The sequence below is a fragment of the Pipra filicauda genome, unplaced genomic scaffold (assembly GCF_003945595.2).
Source record: "Pipra filicauda isolate LSUMZ 115617 unplaced genomic scaffold, ASM394559v2 scaffold76_size2844353_pilon, whole genome shotgun sequence".
NCBI lineage: Eukaryota > Metazoa > Chordata > Aves > Passeriformes > Pipridae > Pipra > Pipra filicauda.
In genome coordinates, this window is record NW_024104942.1 from 447,808 (window position 1) to 471,781 (window position 23,974).

Sequence of the window (23,974 nt, forward strand, 5' to 3'; positions counted from 1 at the left end):
CAACAGTGGCAGTAGGGAGGTTGGTAGCCAAGTGGCCCCAGCCTGTCCTCCTCTGGGCAGTGTGCAGCCAGCCATGGTAGCCAGGGGACGCCCAGGCAAGCTAGGCCTCTCAGCCATGCCCTTCTCTTGCAGCAGGCTCCCAGGACAGTCTGCTGGAGATCACCTTCCGCTCCAACGTCCTCCCTGTCCTCTGCGACCCGATCACCCCGCAGCCCGAGGACACCCACCCGCCGCCGCTGGGCCCCAGCTCAGCTTTCCCCAGCACCCTGGGCAGTCCCATAGGTAGGAACGACTGTCTGGTGAAGCTGGAGTGCTACCGCTTTCTGCCGGACTCGGGGCCACCTGCCCCAGAGCCACCGCTGGGCAGCCTGGAGCTCATCAAGTTCCGCGAGTCGGGCATCGCCTCCGAGTACGAGTCCAACACGGACGAGAGTGAGGAGCGTGACTCCTGGTCCCAGGAGGAACCGCCACGCCTGCTCCACGTCCAGCCCAGGCAGGACCTGGGTGATAGCCTGGAGGACGAGATCGCGGTGTAGGGGGGTCAGCAGGAGGTGGTGCGGAGCAGCCAGGACCTGCCAGAGCTGGGACAGACCCTGGCCATAGCCCAGTGGCCCTGGCAGGGATGGGACAGCCCGGAGGGAGCGGGGTGGAGGGGGGAGTGTGAGGCTTCCAGCACCCAGTCAGGAGATATGCAGGGGTTAGGTGGAGTCGTGCTGAGGGAGTGTGCTGGGCGTGCTGTGCTCCAGCGTGCATGGGCTTGTGTGCTGAGCTGGAGCATCCCTGCTTCTCAGCTGACAGCGAGCTGACAGCTCCTTGTGCTCCCCCCTGGCTCTCACCCCCCCACAAACTGTGTGTCCAGGTGGGGCAGAAGCAAGGGGACTCCCTGCTGGATTAGCCCCTCCTGCTGCTGGGGAAGCAGTAAAGGAGAGGAAGGATTTTTCGGAGGGAACAAGAGAGGAGATGCAGGGCAGGGAGCAGGGACAAGAGGGACCAAGGGGGGAATGCTGGGGTGGTGAGCAAGGACAGAGTGGCTGGCAGGTGGTCTGGCTCTCTGTATTATGGGCAGGGTGGAAGACAAGGATAGGGTCATGCTACGTTAGGGTTGGTGACAGTGCACTGTTGTAGTGGGTCTGTGAGTGAGAGGTGAGGCATAGAGGGACAGTGGGGACGAGCCTGGAAAGGAGTTGATGGGATAAGATGAGGTTGCGCAGGCTGGCCAGGTGCAGACAGTTCCTGCAGGGTGATGTGGCACTTCTAGGACAGAGTTTGTCCCTGTCTGAGGCAGGTGGAGGGCATGCAGGCACAGCCACTCCTTTCCCAGGCTGTGGGGCAGAGAAGGTGGCACAGCTCAGTGTGGAGCAGGGAGCCAGGAATGCAGCACTGGGCTATGGAGTGTCCTCCCCGACATCATCTAGTCCTTTGGCTCTTTGGCACACCTGCCAGGTTTCAAAGCCTTTTTGGTGCTCTCACGCCACTTTTTCAAGCACTTCCTTGCACCCCCATCACCACAAACTCCTTGCTTTGCTTTATAGACAAACCCTCCCATTTCCAAGCAGTTGTCTTCCTCCAGACCAGGGCTGGGGCCTGCAGTGCTGGCATTGGTATCTGCAGGGATGAGCACACTTCCACCCCTCAGTGGGGAGTGAACTGCTGGTGTCTGCAGAGGGGCTCTGTCACATCTATGGTTTACACCCTCCAGAAAAGTGAATCCAAGATCTCAGGATCCCCCACCAGCCCCCAGGATGCTCTTGGCTGAGAGCCATCTGTGGGGGCCTCCAAGGGACCCAGAGCTTGTTTCTTTTCTGCAAGCACTTTTATCACCTGCCTGGTGCTACAGCCTCTAAGAGGCCATGACTGAAGGGGTATGAACCAGAGTCCTGATGTCCGCCCTGCTCCCTGTGGAAGCACTCAATGAGGTGGGGATTGGCACAGTTGTCTTTCTCCCCATCCTCCCTCCTATCCTGCTTCTGCTTTGCTTTGTTGCTTCCCTGCTGCTCTCGCCTTTGCCAGCTCTGTCTCTGCTCGATCTGCCTGCAACTAACCCCTGGCTGACACCAGCTCTTGCTCTCCTCCAGGGCTTAGCCTGGCTGCTGAGGAAGGTCCATCACTTCTTTCTGCCCGGGTCCCCCTGGGACTGAGGGCTGCTGAGGAGTGAGGTGTGAATGAGACCCCCGGGGTCAGTATGAGCTGTGCTATGTACCCTCTGCCACGAGACAGGGCTGGATGATGTGAGGAGCTAGAGAGTCCCAGTGGAAAGGAAGGAAGGACATGTTTTAGTGTCCCCAGAAGTACCCTAGTGTCCAGGGGAGCCCCTGCACCAGCCACAGAGGGGGCAGAGTGAGAGAGGGTGTTGTTTGGTATATGGGTGCTCCTGTTGTCTGGCCACCACTACCTCCATGTGCCCTGTCCCATACCGCTGTGGGCACAGCAGTGTGCTAGCCCCTCTGCTGGGAACCCCAGCATCCCACTGCCAGCTTGCAGCAGTTGGAGGTGAAAGCATGGGGTGGGAGGCTGGTCCAGCTAGGAGGAAGAAGTGGGTATGGCAGCACACACAGGACATGGCGCAGACAGGGTAGGGATGCATGGGTGAGCTTGGAGAGGGATTTCCACGTGGGCAGACAGATTGTTCAGCAGAGGGGACAGCAGGAGCTCAGCTGTACACACAGGGCAGATGAAGGGAGAGCCTGGGAGGAGCAGCAGTAGGACAGAGGTCTCTTCCAGGCTGGGCTGCCTCAGAAAGCAGGCAGGGAGGAGCCATCTCCTGGGACACCGCTCCGGTCCATTCCTGCTCCACACACACAGGCAGTGTCCCTTGAGGAGCTTCAGGACCAGCTGTGGGTTTGGGCTCCTGCCTGGCACTCTGCCCACAGGGGACAGTGGCAGGTGCCCCGCAGGCTGATGGGGTGATGCCGGAGGCGGGTGGGACCTGCCAGCACCATGCCGCACCACAGGTGTACATGTATAAATGACCCTCCTCCTAAGTCAGCACTGCCTCCAAGATGCCTCTCTAGCCTCTCACTTTTATTATGGACCTTGACAGGGGATTTATAGCTATATTTTTTGTCCTTTCTTTTCCTACAACTGTCATATTACTAACTGTTGACTCTATCTGGGAAACCAATCTGTCAATGTAAGTGCACTTAACCCTTGGGTGTTGTCATTAGTCAACTGGCTTTTGCTAAATAAATCTTTCTATTTCTCAAGGCTTTCTGTTGTCTCTTTCTTCTCACTGACTCTCTCTCTTTCTGTACTTCCTTCCCCCTCCATGCTGGCTGCCAGCACCAGCAGCGACATCCTCTGGCCTTGCACAGACCCCCTCCAACCTAAGCGTACTCCCCTGTGGGACCCCTGTTGTGGTGCCAGCCACAGGCTACCCATGAGAGTCAGGTGCTCTGAATACCTCTGGGAGTAGAAGGGTTTCAGTCTTCCCCTTCAGCCACTGCACAGCGCAAGCTTGTCTTAGGGCTGACCCAACAGCTTGATGGTGCCAGTGGGTTCCTGACATCTGCAGAGCTCCCCACAGAGGTGCAGAAATGCTAAGCAGCACTTTTAGGAGCTCAGGAGATTTTTGTCTGCTGGGGGAGGAAAAGTAGGGAAGAGCCTCTCAAAGGATGGCAGTGTTGCGTAGGAAGAGCAGCACAGAGGCAGGGCTGGCTGATCCTAAAAGAATTTATTCTGCCGCTGGCAGGAGCGATGGAGCAGTGCCCTCCCGTGGTGGCTGCTTGGCTGGTGGGGCTACATGGACAGCCTGGAGGCTGCAGCCTCCTGAGCCTTGAGCTCCTGCTTCCCCAGGGCATTGAGCCTGCAGTAGAACCCGTTGCAGCTGTAGCCCTCCTGGGAGCTGTGCTGGATCTGGGTCTTGAGCAACCACAATGTGGGGAAGATGCGGCAACACAACATGCACTGGTAGCCACGCTGGAGCACTGTCTGCCACTGGGAAGTGGTGAGGATGTCCTGGACCATGATGCTGGCTCTGCTGCTGGCCAGCCTGTCCCTCTCAGGGGCCTAGGGGTCATCTGAGGAGTCAGAGGAGGAGCAGATGCTCTACAAGAGGTTGTCAGGCTGCTCATGCTTCTGGGGGCTGGTGTCCAGGTTGGAGGAGAGGCTACTCAGGCACTGCTGTGTTGCTCCTTTGGTGCAATGAAGTAGCTGTAAGATGAACTCCAGGACTGGTAGATGCTGTGGGTGCAGACAGGGAGCTTGCTGTTCAGCAGGACTGTGGGGCCACAGACTGCAGAGGAAAGGGTCTGCAGTGAGTCGGGGGTCCCTGTAAGAGTCTGGCCCCCATGGAGTTGGAAGCAGTGCTGGGAACCCTTCCTCTGTGTCTGTCTCCATGGGATGCAAAGGTGGTTGGCTCTGTCCCAGTACATGCTCCTGGGATGCAGAGGTGGAGTTGGGCACAGGATGCTGGTGGGCACTGAGGCCCTGGCAGCACCAGGCTTACCCAGCAGGTGGCTGGAGCCATCACATGGAGAGCCACACTGGCATGGGGGCAGCCATGGGGGGTCCAAGCTGGCACTCCTGGGGGCAGCACCCACTGCTTCAAGGAGTCCTGCTGAGAAGACATGGGGGAGAAACCAGTGTAGCTCAGAGGTGGGGTGTGACTGCAGAAACCCACTGGGTCCCCAGAAAGTACCCACTGCCACCCACCACACAGACCCATTCTGGGCTGGGCTGGGCTGAAGGAGCCTTGGTGGGGTGGCCAGTGCAGAGCTCAGGCTGTGGGTGCCCCCACTGCAGCCCCTGCAGCTTTGCCAGGGCCTGAGTGACATGACACCACATGAATCCCATCTCCACAAGGTAGCGTGGCAGGTCCAGGCAGAGGGTTGGCAGCACACCCCACCTGGCAGTGTGGAAGGGACAGGCCTTCCCCTTGCCATTCCCTTGGTAAATGCTCTCTCTCTCTTTCTTTCCACAACCTGCTTTCCAAGTCGTTTGGTGTCAGGTAAGAGAAGCTCTCGGTGTGTTGGCAGTGCCAGCCTGGAGCCCTGGGCTCGCTGCTACCCTGTCTTGCCCCATGCTGTCCCCCATGCATGCAGCCCTGGCATGGCCTGGCTGCCCACAGCCTCTGCGGGGCTGAAGGAGCAGCCTCCCTGACCCCAAGATTGCATTCCCATGCTGCTGGCAGGCAGCTTCAGGCCAGCTGTCCTTGCTGGGATCGCCCTTCCAGCCCGGCTCACATCCCATCTCTGTTCCCTTCCCCCTCCAGTGGACCAGAGCATGTTTGAGAACACCAGCGCCAGCACGGCACCCACCCCGCGGCTGCAGCACGTCCCTTCCTCGGCGGGCACTCTGCCACAGCCCTCCCGCCCCGCCAGCAGCCAACACCTCCGCAACCTGGGCAAGGCCATGGGGGCCAAGGTGAACGACCTCCTGCGCCGAAAGGAGTCCGCCGGTCTCCCCAGCGTGGGAGCGATGGAAGCGAACGCCGGCGTGGGTGCCATGCTGGGCACAGCACAGCTGGCTGTCGAGGACGGGTGAGTGTCCTGCATTGTGCACCCCATGGCGGGGCCACTGGGACAGGCTGGAGAGGCCTCAGCATGGGGCTGTATGTGACTTTCCCTCTGTGCTTGCAGGGCTGTGGAGCTGGATGCCTTTCCCCGGCTGGACCCCCCACCCCCTATCACCAAGAAGCGGACACCACGTGCCCTGAAGACCCCGCAGGACATGCTTATTGCTCCACAGCCAGAGGAGACCAGTACAAGGATTGGCACAGAGGAGCCTCCAGAACCACCCACAGCCCACCCTGACCTTACAGAGGAGCAGCTGGATAGGGGAGACCCATCCCCTCCAGAATGCCCTGGGGCACCCAGCACGACAAGCACCCCAGAGCCCAGCAGGAACCAGCCTACTGGTGCCCTACCCGTGCCCGACCTCATCCATAAGGGCAGCCAGGAGAGCCAGTGGCGAGTGGGTGAGAGGGCCACTGAGATGTCACCCCCCACAGAGAAGCCCTCACAGAAACCAAGGCTGGAGCATGAGCCACCAGGGAGCACAGGGAGGCCGGAGCCACGTACCCCTGGCTGGGAGGTGGAGGGGACCCACCCCGACTTACTGTCTTTTGAGTAGCAGTGGGGGAGCCATGACAGGGGCAGTGTGGGGGCTGGCTCTCCCAAACATGCCTCTTGCTGCCACTTGCCATTTTTGGGGTCTTTATTTTGGGAGGGGGAGCCCCAGGGTGGAAGGAGCCATTGCTTCCCCAGTGTGGGGTGTGGGGAGCCATGACAACCTAGTTCTCCCCAGATTCCTGGGAGGGGCACAGTGTGTCCTGCCATGGCTTTTGTGGCTTCTGCGACCCCACCCTGGTCAGTGCCAAGGTCCTGTCCTGCCACGGTGTCACTACCACCCCATCTGCAGACAGGAGCCATGCTCAGCTGGGGACCAAAGGGGTGGGGGGGGCAGAAGTGCCAGTCTGCCCCAACCCCATCAGCTCTGCTGGAGTGAATGTTCCACACTATTGTTCCCCATTTCTGGCTGGCTGCCTTGGTCTAGAGGACTTCCCCAGCTTATGCCATGTGCTTGCCAAGATACTCTATCCCAGGGTGCCAGCAGGCTCATCCAGCTCTAGCGCTGGCTGCCAGGGTGCTGGGAGGGCAGAAGTGCCCAGGACCTTCTCCAGGTGATGATCCCATGGCAGTACTCTGCCCAGTGCCATCTCTCTGCAGCAGAGCCTCAGATGGAGGAGACCTGCTCACAGCACGGGCTCTGGTGCCAAGCTCCTGTGAGACCCCCTTCCCCACTTATTTCCTGGTCTCACCCCAGCCATCGTGGACAGGACCGCCCTGTCCAGGCAGGCAGCCCACTCCGTACGGGCCAGTGTCACTGATGTCCATGATGTCTTTGCAGGACACAAGAAGCCACATGGTTCTCTGATACTGCTCTATGAGTGTTACCCCATGGATTACAGGAGGGTTAGCCAGCCTGTGGACCCCTGGGCCAGTGCAAGGAAGCAGTTATGAGATGGAACTTTTTGCTTAGAGCTTTTATGTATACCTTTACCACAAAAGTGGCTTTGAGAAGAAAAGCTCCAAAGCCCAGATTTGGGCTGGAGGAGGCAAGGAGCTCATGGGTGGGCACTTCTGCTTGCAGCTCCTTCTGGGCCATGCAGGGTGGCTGGACTGAAGAAATATCTTCTACCACCTGAAGCCAGGTTGTACCACTGAAGGAGGCTGTGAGCATTTGTGATCCCTTTGCCTTGGGAGCAGCCACCCATCTCCTTGCTGTTGTCATGGTGGTGCCATGGTGATGCTGGGGTTCTGAAGCTCTCGGCCCTGGGAAAGCCCTGCTCAGGAGCAAAGGGGATACAGAAATGCACAGAGCCCGTGGCTGGTGCTCATGTGTGTTCAATGTGATCACACTGTGCATGGCAGGTGCCACCCCAAACAGGAATCTGTGTATGTGTATTTGTGTGCTGCCCAGACCTGTGCTACACTGTAGGTGTTGATAGAAACCAGGCCTTGTAGCCCTTCTCTGAGGAACCAGCATCTTCCATTGCTGCGATCCCAAAGGAACCTTCCCCTTAATGGAACGGTCATCACACTCACCGCCGGTCCAGTACTTCTATTTATGTTGTCAGGAGGTGTGTGTTGCTTGGACAAAAGATACAGATTGCACAATAAATTTTTTTTTTCTTTTTTACCCACTGACATGTGGCAGTCCCTTGATGGGTGGGGACCCCCTGCACCAGCCTGGCACCTGCACAGGAGATCACTATCCCGGGAGACCGGTCCGGTGGAGAGCCGGGGGGCGTTGGGGGAGTTTGGCGGTGCCCGGGCTGAGAAGGGAACGTGGCTGCCCTGCTGTGCTTGGCATTGAGGGGACGGGAGCCCTAGCTGGTGTCTGGGATGAGGAGATGTGAGCCGGGGGGTACTGAGGATGCTGGAGCCCGCTTGTACCCGGTCTGAGGGGACCAGACCCCGGGAGTGCTGAGGGCTGCAGGGACGGCACTCCGGGGGTACTGAGGGTCTGTGAGGAGCGACTTAGGGTGCTGGAGACCGCCTGTGCCCCGGCTGAGGGGCCCAGACCCCGGCCCGTGCAGGGGCTGCTGAGGGGCCCAGCCCGTTCCGGGCGGACGGGCCGCGCCCCCCGCCCCGCCCCGCTGGGGGCGGTGCCGCCGGCGGTGCCGCCCCGTTTCCGGTGCCATGGCGGCCGGAGCGCGGCCGCGGCCGGGGACGGGGCCGGGGCGGCCCGCGGGGCAGCGGCGGCGCGGCGGCGGCGGGATGGCGATGTGAGGCGGCGCGGAGCCATGTCGGGGTGCGCGTGGGGCGCGGCGCCGCCGCTGCTGGAGGCGCTGGGCCGGCTGTGGGAGGTGCAGGCGCCGCTGGGCAGCGGCTCCTCGGCCTCGGTGTACCGGGTGCGCTGCTGCGGGGACCCGCGGGCCCCCCCCGGCGCCGTCAAGGAGTTCGTGCCGCCCCCGGGGCCGCGGCCCGGCCCCGCTCGCCGCCCCGGCGCCCGCCCGCCCGCCGCCGACTGCGCCGAGTACGGGTTCCGCAAGGAGCGCGCCGCGCTGGAGCAGCTCCGCGGGCACCGCAACATCGGTAACAGCACCGCGACCCGGGCACCCCAGACCCCCACGCCCCGGCACCCCAACCCCGGCACCCGGCATCCCCCTCCCCTCGGCCTCCCGCCCCGCAGCCCGGGCACCCCCCGATCTCCCTCGGATCCCCAAACGCCTCTTCTCGGGGACCCTCGCGGGCACCCTCTGTCCTTATAGCCCCCACCTCTGCCCACCCAGGGCAAACCCCCAAGCCAACCCCTCCAGCCAGGGAGGGGAACCCCCAACTCCTTTGGGAATACGGGCATCCTCGCCCCCAAGCCCACCCCCGCTGGCAGGGCATTGTGCTTTTGGGGTTGGCACCCCTGGTGGGCAGGTTTAAGGGCCCTCAGCCAGGGTGCCCCAAAGCAGCCTCGCTGTGGTGGGTGCTCCTGGTACCTCAACCCTTACCTGGACACAGGGTCTGCAGGGGATGTCCCCAGGGTAGGCAGGAGAGACAGGAATCACCCTTTGTGTGGGCAGAGAGGGTCACTGCAGGCAGGGCACCCCTGAGTCCTCCTTTGGGCAGGGTGCCAGAGCTGCCCTGGCAAGAGCCATGCTGTCTGTGGGGCAGCAGTGGGACAGTGTGTGCCTGCTGGCCTGCCTGGGCTGGGCTGGAGCTCCTGGGCTGCCTCCACAGGTGGGAATGAGCTTGGGAAGGGAGGAAGTCTGTGTATTTGAGGTGGCTGCTGGAAGCGCCCTAGTTCACCACTGATGCTATTTTTTTGTTGGTATGAAATGTTTTCTTATGCCATAATGTGCCTGGACACCCAGACAGAGCTTGGGTCCCACTGTGCAAGATTTATCACAGGAAAGAGATCAGCATGTCTCAAAAGAGTGGTGCTACATCCAATTTGCCCCCCCCCCCCCGCTTATCCATGTCCCAGATTGTCCTGAGCAGGAGCACCCAGCCCTGACCTTTAGCAAAGCCTGGTGGGGTGTTGTGAGACTGGCCTGTCCTATGAAGCCCATAGAAGTGACAGGGCTGGTTTTCCCTTGCTGCTTCCCTCCCAAGCATGATTCTCCATCCCTCTGAACATCACCCGTTACAAAACAGCTGGGCTGCCCCCTGCAGCTGTGGTGTTGTGCAGCAGTGGAAGGGGATGACCGATGCCTGTCGCTGTGTCTCACTGCAGTGACTCTGTACGGTGTGTTCACCAACCACTACTCTGCCAACGGCCCGTCTCGCTGCCTGCTGCTGGAGCTGCTGGACATCAGTGTGTCCGAGCTGCTGCTGCACTCCAGCAACCAGGGCTGCTCCATGTGGATGATCCAGCACTGCGCCCGAGACGTTCTGGAAGCCCTGGCTTTCCTGCACCACAAAGGCTACGTGCACGCAGACCTCAAGCCACGCAACATCCTGTGGAGCGCAGAGGAGGAGTGCTTTAAGCTCATTGACTTTGGACTTAGCTTCAAAGAGGGGAATCAGGTTTGGAATGTGCTACTCTTGAAGCAGATGGCTCTGTGTTGTGTGGCTCTGTGATGCTTTCAGGTCATGAGTGTAGGACTTGATGTGACCTGATCAGAGTAGCTGAGCTGGTGCTGAGGGTTTCCTGGAAAAGGCTAAAATGTTGTCTGGCCCCAGAAACAGAAGCTCATGTTCCCATCTCCTTGCATGTCTCTGGTTTCTGCTGATGGCTTAGCCTTTGTGCTACAAATTCCAGAGTTAATGATGCACTGAGAAAAGTGGTGTCTCGGCTTCTTGGGGAGTTTGCTAGTTTTTGCATGGTCGGACCAGTGGGAGCACCCAGAAATGCAGAATTTGCTTTTATCATCCCTTATCGTGGGTAGTAGGAGTCCAGGCTTCACCATTAGCTTCCCCAATCAATTGTGTTATCTCTGACAGTGTCCTTGTGCTTGTCTTTACCCTAGCTTCAGCAGCTTCCCTTTTTCAGGAAGTCTGGATGTTTCTTTCGAGCCCATGCTCTGGTTGTGGGTGGGCAGTGTCTGTTCTTTACTGACGTGAACAATCTCTGCCTGTTCTACTCTGCTTCTCTCATTTGCTGAGCTTTCTCTCTCTTCTTGCTGTCACTTTTTCGTTTTGGTGATACTGAGTTTTCTAAGTTAGTTCTTGTCCATTTTATTCTCTTCCATGGCTTCTCATGGAAGCAGAGAGCCTCGGGAGGTTCTGCTGTGGGCTTGATAGAGCTTCCTTTCACCCCTCCCTCTCTCAGTAAAGCTTTTCCATCAGGTAGCCTCATAGAACATTTGCCTGTGATCATTGGGTGATGGATGGTAAGTCCAGTAAGCGAGCTTTAATTTTTTTGTTCAGACTTTGTCCTGGCTTGTCCCCATTCCATGCACGCTTCTCTTTTAGAGGTTTTAATAGACTTTTTTTATACTGTTTTACCTGGTATTAACAGTACAGCTCACTGGTTGTGAATATCAGAGGGTTGTGTGGGTGACCTGTCTCTGAATTCTTTGGTACAGGAGCTGTTTTTAATGTTTGGGCTTCTTAACTCCTCCATGTTGTCTTCAGTTCTCCCACGTTCTCGGCTGAGTTTGTGTTGGTAATCTGTTGCTGTCTATCAGCAAAATACATGCTCCTGGTGTCCTGTGTCTAATGCACATATTTTTATTTAATTCAGGTCTGTGTTTTGCTGCTTGCTCTGTGAGTTGCTTTGTAATAGGTGATCAGTTGTTTTATTTGCTTCCATGGTTCCTTCCAATCTGCTTTCTTTGGGCTGAGTTTCCTTTGCCCTTTCTCACAAACACAGTGGCTGCGTGGGGTGAACCGTCTGACCCTGCTTTGCATGTGCACCAGGTCTCAGCGTCTCCTCCCACCCCTGCCTTGGGCAGCAGCCTACATGCATGATTTCCTTATCTGAGTCAAAGACCATGCTACTTTTATGTATGACAGTCCTGCCAAGCTTATCCTTATATCAAGTTTCCTGCCATTACTGTTTTAACAGAGAATGGCTGTACATACAGCAAGGTCTCAACCACTTGCAGCTCTCAAAATGCTTTAGGTTGTAGGAGTGACATTCCATCTCACTCTTTTCCCTGGTGCCATTGACCATGGTGTTTTCTTTATCTTTGAATGTTTTTTGGTGGGGCTGCCAAATTGCTGCTTTTGCCATGCTGGAGGTTCTGCTCCTTGCTGATAGGAGGAGGGACACTGATGAGCAATTTGTGTATTTTTTTTATTTATTTTTTTTAGAGTTCGTAAACCACTTTTGAGCTCTGTTGCTGGAAAATGTTTTCCGTAAAGTGTATTTTCAGTCAGAGAACCAGATAATCTTGGTTTGACTGTATTATCCTGGTAGGAATTCCCAATCCTGTGCCTTATCCAGGAAGTAAGCTTGCATATTCTTCTGTCATTCTCTGAGCGTAAAACAAGCCCTCCCATGTTAAAAAGATGCAGCATGCAGTTTGTCTTTGTACACTTGGCTGGACAAAGCCACAGCTGACTGACCGGGTATTGCCTGAGAGCACGAGGCTGGACTGGAGCCTTCAGAGCAGCCCCTCCAGCCAGCACTTGTGTGGTTCTACAATTTCCTGTTTTCTTTGAAGCAGGCAGTGTATGGGCATTTTCTTCTGCTGTGCCAGCCACGGCAGCTGGGCAGGTATTGATTGCTGCAGCACTTGAGGCTGTGAGGGGGAGAAGGAAGAGGTGTGTGGGAAGTGCCTTTGGTAATTTCCTTGTCTGAGCATTAGGTGCCTGCTTCGTTCTTTTAACATTTTGTTCCAGAGAACATCAGCACTTGAATGATGGCAGCAGTTACTGATCCTCACTGCTCAGATAGGGCTGTTTGTGCTCTCACGCAGCCGACGTGGGAGCACAGTGTGGGTGTTCGACTCTTATCCTGAAATTTCTAGCGTCTTCTGTGCTTAGGAGAGGCTAAAGGGCCAGTCTGCAATGACATCCAGCCTCTTCCTCCCAGCAGTGCTGTCTTTCAGAGAGGGCAGATGTTAGTGGGATGCCTGCTGTTTTGCTGGGAGATGTTTTCTTTTCCAGATAGTCTTGTTTTTTCCTCAGCACAGCAGTATAGAGAGTTGAGCTCCCTGCCTTGCACAAGGCTGTACAATGCTCTCTGTCAATTTGGCAGTAGTATTTTGGGGCCCCATTTGGAAGGATAGCTGTGAATTGATTTAAGGATAGAGTGGAGAACGTGATTCTGGAAAATTAACTTTTTCTGTGTGTTTGGTCTCCCGTAGGATGTGAAATATATTCAAACAGACGGGTATCGGGCTCCAGAGGCAGAACTGCAGAACTGCCTGGCACAGGCAGGGCTCCAGAGTGAGACAGAATGTACCTCTGCTGTGGATCTGTGGAGTCTGGGAATTGTTTTACTGGAAATGTTCTCAGGAATGAAACTGAAACATACAGTCCAATCTCAGGAATGGAAGGTGAGTGAGAGAGAGCTGCTGAGAGCATTCTTGCTTGCACCAAACAAGTCTTTGTTCGTAACCTGGATTTTTGAGGTAGCACCTGGCAACTAGATAGTGTTTCCAGGATGTTTCTCTAATCCTATTGCTTTGAGGATTAAGGTTCCAGAGCCTTAAAGACACACCTGTCCTGTGGGACTGGCATCTCTGAATGCTGCCCGTGTTCAGGTTACTGAAAGGTGAGGGTTCCAGGAGTCTGTGTTTGGAGCCTGTGTCTTGCCTAGATTTGGTAGGCAAGTTGTCCTGGTTGTTGTTGTGGCACAGGAGGAAGAAAAAAATCAATGGCTGATGTTTGTCAGCTAGTTCAACAGCACAATGACAGAGGAATTATTTGCTGATTTTAGATTAATGTTAGCTCTAATTTGGGGATCTTTTTGTAAGTCTATATCCTGAGAAAACAAGAGGAAGTCTCTGTGTTGTGAGCCTGTCCTCTGTTTTGTATGAAATAACCTTGTTTTGTGTTACCCTTCCCAGTAAGAATATCCTTTCAGCATCATAACCTCCACAGTCACAGCAAATTTTCCTGCATATGGAAATTTCCAGCTTTTGCACAGGCAAATGAGAAAAGCTTCATTTGATGTGAGCCTGCTAGTTTAACATGTGAGGCTTGGGCATTGGGGATGTCTCACAAAACCCCACAGTACTACAGCCCTCTGCCATCCAGTCCGGAAAATGGTGGGATATTGCAAGCTTTGCACTGGTCTGTTTTTTACCTCCCTAATCACTGTTTCTTTTTCTTTACAGACAAACAGTTCTGCCATCATTGATCGTATATTTGCCAGTGAAGGGGTGGTTAATTCAGCCATTCCAGCTTATCACCTCAGAGACCTTATCAAAAGGTATCTTATCATATTTGCCTACTGGTGCTTAAAGATGTGCTCTGTAAAGTCAAGCCTGTAGCCTTGCTCTTGGCAACTTAGAGCCTACACTTAACACTTTCCTTTTTTTTTAAATCTCCCACTGTACTCATAACGAGCGCAAGCATTATCAGAGATGTTTTGGTTCCTCTGATTTTGGCACAGTTTGGAGTAAGTATGTAAAGAGTATCAGTCATGATGTTGATCATTTGCTCTTTCAGTGCTTAGCACTTAAAGCCAAGAGGTTATATTTGGAGAATACTGAAGACTTTGCTGCTTTGGGGGAGTGTTGTCAGAAACGAGGGAGAGGGGCAGAAAGTGCTGCTCTCCGCTGCTCTCAGGATTCAGATGCACTTGTGAAACTCTGCTGAGAAGTCTGCCAAGGGGATTGTTTTCGCTGTTTTGTGACTGTGCTCTGAGGCTACAGAGTGAATGAGGACACAACTGGGCAGAAATAGTATTGGGAGCCACTGGTAAAGCTGAGTAGGGCATGTTCTCAGGCAAGCCCTGGGCTATTAGCTGCTTTGAATCTCATTTGTGGAAAGATGTGGGAGCACCTTGGAGTGTGATAACTTTCATGAGACTGCATGCATGCCTGAGATGTGGGCTGAATGGCCTGGAGAGGTCAAGCTGGAACATGCTGTGTTCCCTGTAAACTTGTAAGTGAGCAACTTCCATTTTCTGGTGCTGAGAGACATCAAGAAGGAAAGCCTGCTCTGCCATATACCCAAAATGCTTTCAGGGGATCCTTCTGGTGTGCTTCAGCTGTGGGTTGGAAGGTGTGTTTCTCACTCTTCTCTTTGTACCATAACCACCCCAAAAATATGGTACTCCTCTGTGCTGGCTTCCACTGAGTGGAATTGGTCTGTGCAGGAATGTCCCACGCAAGAACATAAGTGTGTCTTCTCTTCCAGCATGCTTCATTGTGACCAAGGCAAGCGAGCCTCCGCTGAGAAGGCTTTATGCAGCCCGTTCTTCAGCATTCCCTTTGGTAAGCTGTGTGTGTCGCTCCTGCTCACGGCTCTCAGCATGTGCTGGAAGCAGCACAGAGTACAGTTCAACTGTTGTTTCTGGTTCAGGCCTCATTGCTGCTGCTCTGTGGCTCTTCCCAGCCCTCCATGGTACCGCAGCAGGCAGGTCAGAGTGATGCCTGTGCTCTCAGCGCTGCCCTGCCTCTCCAGCCCCGTGGGCTGTCACTATTCCCTGGTTGGAATCCCATTAAATTCTGACTAAGAGGGTATTGGCAGCAGAATTCATCTGAGGGGACAGAAATAACCAAGATATTTACCTAATATTGTGACCATTGAGGTGCTTTTGAAGAGTGAAATGCTATTTATGGTGAGTGGATGGGTTTTCTTATGCCAAGTGTTTCCCAGTTGAGAAATAGCCAGGAATGTGAGCGACTAAGGCAGTGGCTGGTGGTGGCACGTGCTGCTGCCTCTGCATAGGTCAGACAGTCCCAGTGTGTTCTCAAGGTGGGAGCCTTTTTTGCAGTGACTGGCCTGCCTGTTCTGGTGCCTGTGTGGCAGATCACGGACAGATGTCACTGTCACTTTCATCTGACTCTTAAATTTAGTGAAATAGAGGTGTTTCCTCAGGACCTCCCCATGTGGGTTGCAGGTGGTCAGCAAAAGGTGGGCTGAGATCTCCCTGTTTTCTGTTCCAAAAGCAACACAGTAGCATTCTCCGGAGCTTGTCTTCTTTCAAGAACACCAGTGAAGAGCTCTGCATCCAGCTTTTCTGCAGCATAAATTAATGCTTCAGGCATCCAGCTTCTGGCTGGGCTAGGAGTTCCCTTGGAATCTTAGCCCTGCTTTTCTTAAGCTCCTTGTTGTATCTTGCAGTAAAGATCACTAAGTGTTGCTTCTTATAGATACTGATATTTCTGTGTATTAGGCAAAGGTAACAACTCATTCCTGTTTTCAAACTTCACTTGCATCTCAGAAACTGGGACTGTTGTAATCAAAGCTGCCTTCCATGGCTGAACCTTGCAGCCAGTAGTGCTTTAGAGCAGAGGGAATAGTGTATTGGCAGTGCTTTCTGATCTAGTTTTAAACACACAGACTTCTAACTGTACTGAGGAAGGTGCTTCTGTGGTTAGTGCTATGAGTTTATATGAGAGCTTCCATTTTTCTTAGTTCTCTTTGCTGGTTCTTTTCTTTGCCAAATTTGTGCTTATGCTTGTCTGCACAAAGAACCATTTACTGTTGCTTTCCTAGCAAGTCAGAAAATGATCTGTCATTGCCTTTCACTTGGACACAGCTTTTCTGTTTAGAGCAAAGACAGATAAGAATGGCTTTCCTTGTCATTTACAGCCAAGTCTTGACTTTCCAGTTCATCAGCTCCTTTCCTGTGTTGTCAGTGTGGTTGGTGTCACCTGGCATTTGAAGAGGAGCAGAGGGACTGGGTAGAAAGTACCTCCTAAAGCAGAAGAGTATTGCAAGAAATGTGTTTGTCACTTGGGTGCAAGAATACCAGATGGCTCTGAATTCTAAGTATTGGTTTGTTTCCCCCTCTGAAAAAAGACATATGAAATGAAGGACAGATTTACTTTAGTGTCTGTTTCTTCTTCTGGGTAGCAAGTGACAGGGCAAGAAGAAATGGCCTCAAGTTGTACCACAGGAGGTTTAAATTGGATATTAGGAAAATTTTCTTCACTGAAAAGGTTGTCAAGCATTGGAACAGGCTGTCCAGGGAAGTGGTGGAGTCACTATTCCCAGAGGTATTTAAAAGAAGTATAGATGTGGCATTTGGTGGTGGACTGGGGACATTTGGTGGTGAACTTGGCAGTGCTGTGTGGGACTTGATCTTACAAGTCTTTTCCATACTAAATGATTCTGTGAATAAAAGGGGCAGCATGTAAGACCAAGGTGACACTTACATGTTCTTTCAGTCTCCAGTTCATCTGCTGTCTCTTGGTTGCAAATAGTCCTGTGGAAGAATGGTCCTCAAAGTTCACTTGGAACTGGAATACTGGTTATCTGAAGGCAGCACTTTTCTTCAAAGGGCTGCCCTGAGTGATTCCTGGCATCGTCTAGACTGATAAGGCCTTTCATACTCTAAGCTTTTCACAAGGGCTTTTCCTTGTCAGGCAGGAGGAGATTTACAACGTCTGTGTTTGCCTTGCATCTTTTCTTGGACTATGAGATCAACATCTTCTGTCTGTGTCTAGTGAAGATGTCGGCTCCCTCATATGCATTATGTGCTTAGCTTGGAAAAGTATTTCCTAGGAAATAATAGCCCACTTCGCAAACGTGGTTAGAAGGCTCAGGCTGGAGAATTGAAGCCATTTCCCTTTTCTGTCCCCTCTCACTGTCAAGTCGGAGAGCTTTGAAGTACTGCTATTGTGTTCAGCTGCCAAAACAAATAAACACATTAACACTCTCTAAGTACTGCAAGTTGGGCTTCCAGATCTTAAATTCATGAGTGGCCTGCCAGTCCTGTCCAGGAACTGAGAAATCAAGCTTTTTTTCTTGGAGAAGTGACACTGTCCCTGCAGCTTTGAGTTTATAGAGGATATCCTCATTTTTGCCATTAGCCTTTCCACCTTGACTGTTTCCTTCTCCCACAGTGGTATCTATACTACACTGATCCAAGTGCCCAAAGTGTTTTATTTCTGCTCCTATGAAGTTGTTCACAGGATCACTGCTCCCCCACCTTGTGGCCATGCCTGATTCTACAGCGCTGCATTATTTAAGTAACCAAATAGTTTTCCCCACTTCTGTTGCAAGATTGTATGGTGGTCTTCAAAGCAGTGGATTGCAGTTGGTTTTTGAAGAGGGAAGGTTTACATGGTGTTCAGGGAAAGATATTCTAGGGAAATCTGAGGCCTGTGCCTTAGTATGATTTAAGAATTGGAGTTACAGAAGCTGGCCAGCCTTTTTTCAGCTTGTCTGTTAGCAGTAACAGGAGAGGCGAGTTGCAGAGTAGTTCTTTCATCTTCTCACATCTCCACATATATGGGGTAGTTTGTTCAACGAGTGTAGCTCTTGAGGTCACATCAATTTCTGAGACTGAGCTAAGTAGACACAACTCTAGTCTTCATTTAAAGAGCAATTTCAGGTGCTGGCCTCAGAATAATTGCAGAGTGCACTGAACCCATTGGAAGAGTCTCTCAGTGCACAGGTGAAGATAAGTTGGAAACAGAGAATACAGGCTGTAAATGCAGGTAATGGAGCAGAGAAGCAGAACTGTACTGCAAGGAGCAGTGAGTGCTTGTGTATCATAATGCATTTTGAGTCAACTTCCCGTTTTCTTGCTCCTTTGATTTCTTTTCTTTAATTCTTTGGATGCCAAACAGCTCCCCATATCGAAGATTTGGTGATGCTCCCCACGCCTGTGCTGAGGCTGCTAAATGTTCTAAGTGATGCTTCTCTGCAGTGCGAAGAAGAATATGAAGGTTGGTGCAAGCCATGCAATTCCCATGTAGCAATGTTGTCTTACAGACTCTGTTTTGTTTGCCTCTGGGGATGTGAGAGCAAGCAGGTGAGCAATTAATAGGCTCAAGAACAGTAAATAAAGAGCTGCTCGGCTGAGATTTGGTACCAAGTGGTTCAACTGCACCAATGGAGAATAGACTAAGAGACTGAGAGAGAAAGCAGAGATTGTAGGAATTTCTTGAAGGATCCCAAATTTAAAAACAAACAAACAAACAGTTTATTTTTATTTTCTTCTTTGTTTAAATGCCTGTAGACTTCATTGTGTGTTTGTAGCTCTGAGCTTCCACTGGACATGTACAGGACTCTGGAGTTCAGTAGCACACATCCTTAAAAAATTGCTAACGAACTTATCCAAGATCTCAGCAGAGAACTGAAATATCTCATTGGAGTTCTTAAACTGTGGTAGATGGCCAGGCATGTTGGTGGAATTTGCATTTCTGCTTGCTGTCAAATCCATGTGAGTGGCAAAAGCTAGAGAGCTCTGGGAATACAAGTTTAAAGGCCAGGTTCTGTTCACACAAAGAAGGGCTTGTGGCAGCTACTTTAGTTCCCCTCCTCGCAGTGCCATAGCAGGCACTCGTAAATCCCAAATGTTTTAGCTACTGGAAGGCCAGTCTTTGTGTGCAAGGAAGAGTTCATGTGCTTCAAACCCTGCTCATGGAGGTTCACTGCCTGCAGGTCTGTGTTCCTGAGCCTCAGTTCAGACACTTCCATCTCATTACGTGGCCATTAAGCAGCATAAGCTTCTGCTGTGGCACTTCATGCTTGTTTACTTTAAATTGAAAAGAAAAAGCTATGTGTTGACTAAGTGTTCTTGATGTGTTATCTTGCCTTCGTTTGTTTCTTGGCTCGTCCTGGTTTGCAAGTGAAAGACAACCAACTCTTTCCTTTCTCAGATATCCTGGAAGACATAAGGGAGGAGTGTCAGAAATATGGACCGGTGGTTTCCTTGCTTATTCCAAAGGAGAATCCTGGTAAAGGCCAAGTAAGTGAACGGAGGGAAGAGGCTGTGTATTCTTACGTGCACTCCATGTGCTGCAGGACTGCTGCTCAGTGCCTGGAAATCTCTTGGCTGATGGAAGTGCTAAAAATAAATGGCTATTTTGAAGAACAGCACAGGTTCCTTCCTAGTTACATAAGGTTGCCCAAACAGCTTTAGCAGGGGGGCTGGGATATGGGATGGAAGTATAGAAGCTAATGGGTGGGAGAGGAAATGTTGAGGATGTAGAGCATTATCATACTTTCTCTCACCTTACCAAATGAGGAGTAGGAGATGAAATTCCAATTCAGAGAAGCAGCTCTTTCCTTTTTAGCTTCAGTGCTCTGTGCTCAGCCAAGGATGGAGGGGAAGAATTTGTTCAGGAATGGTTTTCCCAGCTGCGGGGTGGGAGGGGGTGAGTGGCATGGAGCACTGGAAGTCCTGTTTCTCCTCTCTCTCTTTCAGGTCTTTGTTGAATATGCAAATGCTGGTGATTCCAAAGCTGCCCAAAAAATGCTGACTGGAAAGATTTTTGATGGCAAGTTTGTTGTGGCTACGTTTTACCCACTGAGTGCCTATAAGAGAGGATATCTGTACCAAAACTTGCTGTAGGCAGTAGCAACAATCAGGAGAGTTGTCTTGCTCCTCTTCCTCACGTGTTTTAAAGTTGAATGTGCAAAAGATCTTCCTAGCCCTGCTTTCGAGTCATCTGTGAAGGAGAGATGCGAAGGACTTGAATGGGCTTTGAAACCTTTACTGCTGCTTTGTGATGTGCCGAGGAGGCCGGGATGGCTTTCAGCGTGTGCCTGTGTGTGTGTTGTGCTTGCTCATGTGCAGGGGGTGTGTGGCTCTGCCCTGGTGGGCGCTCGCATGGCAGGGGCGGTGACGGTGGGAGCCCGGCAGGCCGAGCAGACCTTGGCAACCTCTCTTCAGCGATTTGCAGTGAGACCAAAGTCTTGGCCTTAGCACTGGACTTGGCTCTAGGGAGAGAGTTTCTCTGTTAAGCTTTCCTATAACTCCAGTGCTGGGGAGGAAGAAGAGGAGGAAGGCTTCCCCGCTTTTTGTTGATACCTGTAATAAATAAAGAAGCAAAACCAGCATCCTCTCTAAAACAGACCAGGAGGACTTTTGAGTCTTCTCATCACGTAGAGCAGAGGGAGGCTGTGAAATCGGATCTGCTGAGCCTATGGGGTTGCCCTGTCACCGTGAGCCAAGCAGAGTCATCCAACTGACCTGGCACAGACATCTGTGCTGAGGCAATGAGATGTGGGTGACAATGCCTGTGGGGAGCTGAGCTTGCTTGTATGCCTGGAGTGGGCCGGGACTGGTGGTGGATAGCAGGTCAGAGCAGTGGCAGCCTCAGTCCCCACACAACCTGTAAGCACTTTGTAGCCTGAGGTGATGTGAAAACCCTGCCATGTGGAGTCATCTTTCTAGCACATACCCTGTGCTGGCACTGATGCTCCCTAGCTCTGATGCCAAATCATCTGTAATACATAAGCATCTTTAGGTGATGTTTTTGGAAAGGAGTGCTACAGCACGCAGTATTCTTTGTGTCTCAGCAGGACTCCTGCCCTTCCAGTCTTATAAGAACAAATATTTGTCTGTTGTAGGTCCCATGCTTGGCTTTTCTGTGATGTGCGTTTTGGTTTTGCATTAACCCATTAGACTTGTAGATTAGAAGCACTGACACTTTTGGTCCTTCATAGGTTACACAAAGGGCCTGAGGCAATCTGAGATCCTGTATGGAAAGGGCTTAATCAGTCATCAGACTTGACTGGCCAGGAGAAGGTCTTTCCCACTGTCAGGGACAACAGCCATGTGCTTTTGGGGAAAAAGCACTGGGCCAGCAGCATCGCTGCTCCCCCCAGAGCACGCTTTGGTCATGTGGCTGCAGTGCTCAGGCAGACACTGCACAGCTGCTGGTGTGGGGTTGGCAGTGACTTGTTTCCCAGGGGTGTCCAAACCTGTAACCCAGCAGAGCCTTTCCCTGCAGGGTAGGCACTTTGCTCCTGATGAGCACAGGGTGAAACAGCCCTGCTTAGAGGGTGACCAGCTTGTGGCTGGTGGTGGCTTGTGACCCTGGTACCAGTTTTAGTGAGGAGGAGAGCCCTCCTGAATTCTTTTCTCCAGCTGAAATACTTGTGGGCAGCTGCCTGAACCATCCTTGACCTTCCTTGGAATAATACCTGAATTACCTTGCAGTTTACTGTTTGCATCTTGCAGATGCTGGACTTGCTGGAATCCTGCACTTAAAAGTTCCTGTTGATTTTTTGCCCTGTGTGTGGTGTGTCAGAAGATCCAATGTCTGTAGCATTTCACAAGTCTGAGTTTCCTCTCTGTGCTGGTGTGTAGTCCTGTCTACTGTGGCCCTTCCCAAACTCCCCCTGAAAGGACCAATCTCTGAATTCTTCTATTGCCTTTGAGATGGTGGGCTTGCCAGGGAAAAAAAAAAAATGCCACAATGAGTTTTAAGGTGTGATTTGCCGATCACATTTTTCTGGGAATGATGCTATTTTGGTGTACATAGCTGTTAACCAGCTTTGGGGTGTGTGATTCATTGCTTTTAATTTAACTGCCCTTGCAGTGAAGCACCTTTTAGTGTCTGGGAGGAACTGGATGATTAACTGGGTGAGGCTTTTTCCTATGTGAAGAGCAGTGTTTAAAGTATTGGTAGGCATTGACTGACTGCCTCAGCTCTGCGTTGTTGCTGTCCCTGAGGGGCTGAGCCAGGGGTCAAAGCACTTTGGCCCAGACTTACACATGTTGAATGCCATCGTGTCAGCAGCATTAAGCTGGCAGGAACAAACCTGAGAGTTCCTGCCCTGCTGAGTGCCACCCACGTGGGGACACAGGGAGCTCCCCTGGGTGCTGTCACCTACAGCAGTACCAGGACAGGGAGATGTTGAGGTGCAGGTGCAGAACTTGAATGTGTTTTAAGTTCTCACATGCATTTCTCTAGGACCGTGAGCTGCTCTGTCATCTTTCAAGCATATCTTTTTCAGTCAGAATTATGCTTTGGGATTTTCAACAAAAGAGCTGTGCCAGGATTAATCTTTAGAGAGGAGCTACAGCCTGTTCCTGCAGCATGGTAGAGCTCCTCCACTAGAGTTTGCATGGGGTTTTGTTCAGCTGCTTTAATAAGACCTACATGAATCCTCCGGATGCAAACTTCTGCTATCAGGTCTTTTTCTCCCGATGTTCATTGACCAGGCTTGAGCACTGAGCTGGGCAAAAAACCCAGAGCTGCTTTTCATTTTCCTTCTGGCGAGAGCTGAAGATGCTGATCTCTGTCCTGTCACTGGATCCACCCCTCTGCAGGCTGTGGGGTACAGGGAGATTTCGATGCATTTCGTTGTTATTCCTCACCCTCTGCCTTCAAAGACTTTCTCCCAAGATGAGGCTTACTCTGGTGTCTCAGCAACCTAGTGGTGGCTTGGCTAAAACCTGTGAGTTTCTTAACTCTAGATTGTATCTCAAGTGTGAGTGGTGATTCAGTCCAAGGTGTCTGTCGTGGCATGTGCCTGGATGGGCCTGGCTTTCCTTGTCTCTAGATTACTGCCTGCTTGAAGTGCAGAAGTGTTGAGGCTTTCCACTCAGATGCTTGCTGGGTTTCCTGGTTTGTGCTGCTCCCTCTCACTAGCCCTTGGTGTAGCACCGACCTATGTAGTCCTACCTTAGTCGTAGGGTAACTGGTGTTTAAGTCACTGGCCAAAGCACAAATCAGCTCTGATTTTAGCTGTATTCCTAATTTTATTCTCACTGGTCTTCAGCCTCCTAACAACATAGCCTAACAACGGGCACCATGTTGCACCCGGGTTGTCTTTCCAGAGGGTTCAGTACACTTCCTCCTGCTGTGCTGGATCCTGTAACCACGTGCCTCCCTTTGGGTTAGATGTCAACTGTTGTATCTCATCATGCACCCTTGCTGAGCAGATGTGTGCTTGATACAGGTGATTAATAAACGATGCTTCAGTAGGAAGTGGTTGTGCAGTGTGCTGTTCTTGTGGCACTGATGGTGAAAAAACACGTAGCTGAGCAAGTTCTCTGTCACCGTGTGCCAGTCTGGGGGGACAGGGCTGTGACCTGGCCGTGGTGGTGGTATTTATGTTTGGCTGTTGGAACTTACCTTGTGCACCAGCAGGGCTGAAAACCCGGGTGGGAGCGCCGGGGTGACCTCTGCCTGGCCAGAGTCCAGCGTGTCCCCTCCCAGTCACTGGAGGCTCTGCTTGCGGCAGCACCGCCTACGGACACCTCACACGGGCGTGTTCCTCGCTCGCTCTGGCATAAGGGCTTCCGATGTCATCCAGGGGGGAAACCACTCCGTGACGCAGGAGCCTTCCCGGGAGATGATGCGGGTTGCACAAGGTCCCGCAGCCGCCGGGGGGGCCGCGTGGGCGGTTCTGTGGCTGCGGCCGCGCTGGCACAGCCCCGGGGCCGTGTCGCAGCATCGGGCCCGGCAGAGCTCGGGAAGCGCTGGGACAACGCTCTCGGGTACACGGTGCGACTCTTGGGGAGGGTCCCGTGCGGGGCTGAGGGTCGGACTGATGGTCCCGGTGGGTCCCTTCCAACTCGGGATGTTCTGAGTCTGTGACACCACGCGCCCTCTGAATAACGGGACGAGCGGTGTCTCACCGATCCTGGACCGGCAAGGTTCCCGGCTGAGGGGGCTGTTCCTGCGGGGCTCCTCCTCCGCAGGGACTCGCACGCGGATTTTCGGGTGGATTTGGGTTTTTTCCTTACGGGCCCCTCCCCTCCGGCCCGGCCGGGGCCGTGC

The 23,974-nt window shown here is 52.8% G+C and overlaps 2 protein-coding genes and 1 long non-coding RNA gene across 7 annotated transcripts in view; 2 read left to right on the top strand and 1 right to left on the bottom strand.

The window, feature by feature from the left end:
• Positions 1 to 7,642, top strand: part of LOC113983824 (nitric oxide synthase 1 adaptor protein) — a 44,886-nt gene extending 37,244 nt beyond the window's left edge. For 2 of the 5 annotated variants that reach the window (XM_039389806.1, XM_039389807.1), the window contains exons 10-12: positions 133 to 282; positions 5,210 to 5,477; positions 5,577 to 7,642. In XM_039389806.1, coding sequence (XP_039245740.1) covers positions 133 to 282; positions 5,210 to 5,477; positions 5,577 to 6,069 — 911 coding nt within the window. In that variant the 3' untranslated portion in view covers positions 6,070 to 7,642. Of the gene's footprint in view, positions 1 to 132; positions 3,204 to 5,209; positions 5,478 to 5,576 lie in introns of those variants that run through there. The other 3 variants (XM_027713334.2, XM_027713332.2, XM_027713333.2) reach the window with 2 other exon arrangements.
• A 506-nt stretch (positions 7,643 to 8,148) lies between these two features.
• On the top strand, positions 8,149 to 23,179 carry UHMK1 (U2AF homology motif kinase 1). The gene is made up of 8 exons (XM_027713269.2): positions 8,149 to 8,537; positions 9,670 to 9,962; positions 12,692 to 12,883; positions 13,667 to 13,761; positions 14,694 to 14,770; positions 18,080 to 18,178; positions 19,115 to 19,203; positions 19,663 to 23,179. Exons 1-8 carry the CDS (start codon positions 8,246 to 8,248, stop codon positions 19,807 to 19,809), a joined length of 1,284 nt encoding a protein of 427 aa, XP_027569070.1. The 5' UTR covers positions 8,149 to 8,245; the 3' UTR covers positions 19,810 to 23,179.
• LOC113983791 lies at positions 22,931 to 23,956 on the bottom strand. Its single transcript, XR_003539222.2, has 2 exons — positions 23,327 to 23,956; positions 22,931 to 23,209 (listed from the first exon to the last, which is right to left on the bottom strand). It is a non-coding gene; the product is annotated as an uncharacterized LOC113983791 (long non-coding RNA).
• Positions 23,957 to 23,974: the final 18 nt, after the last annotated feature.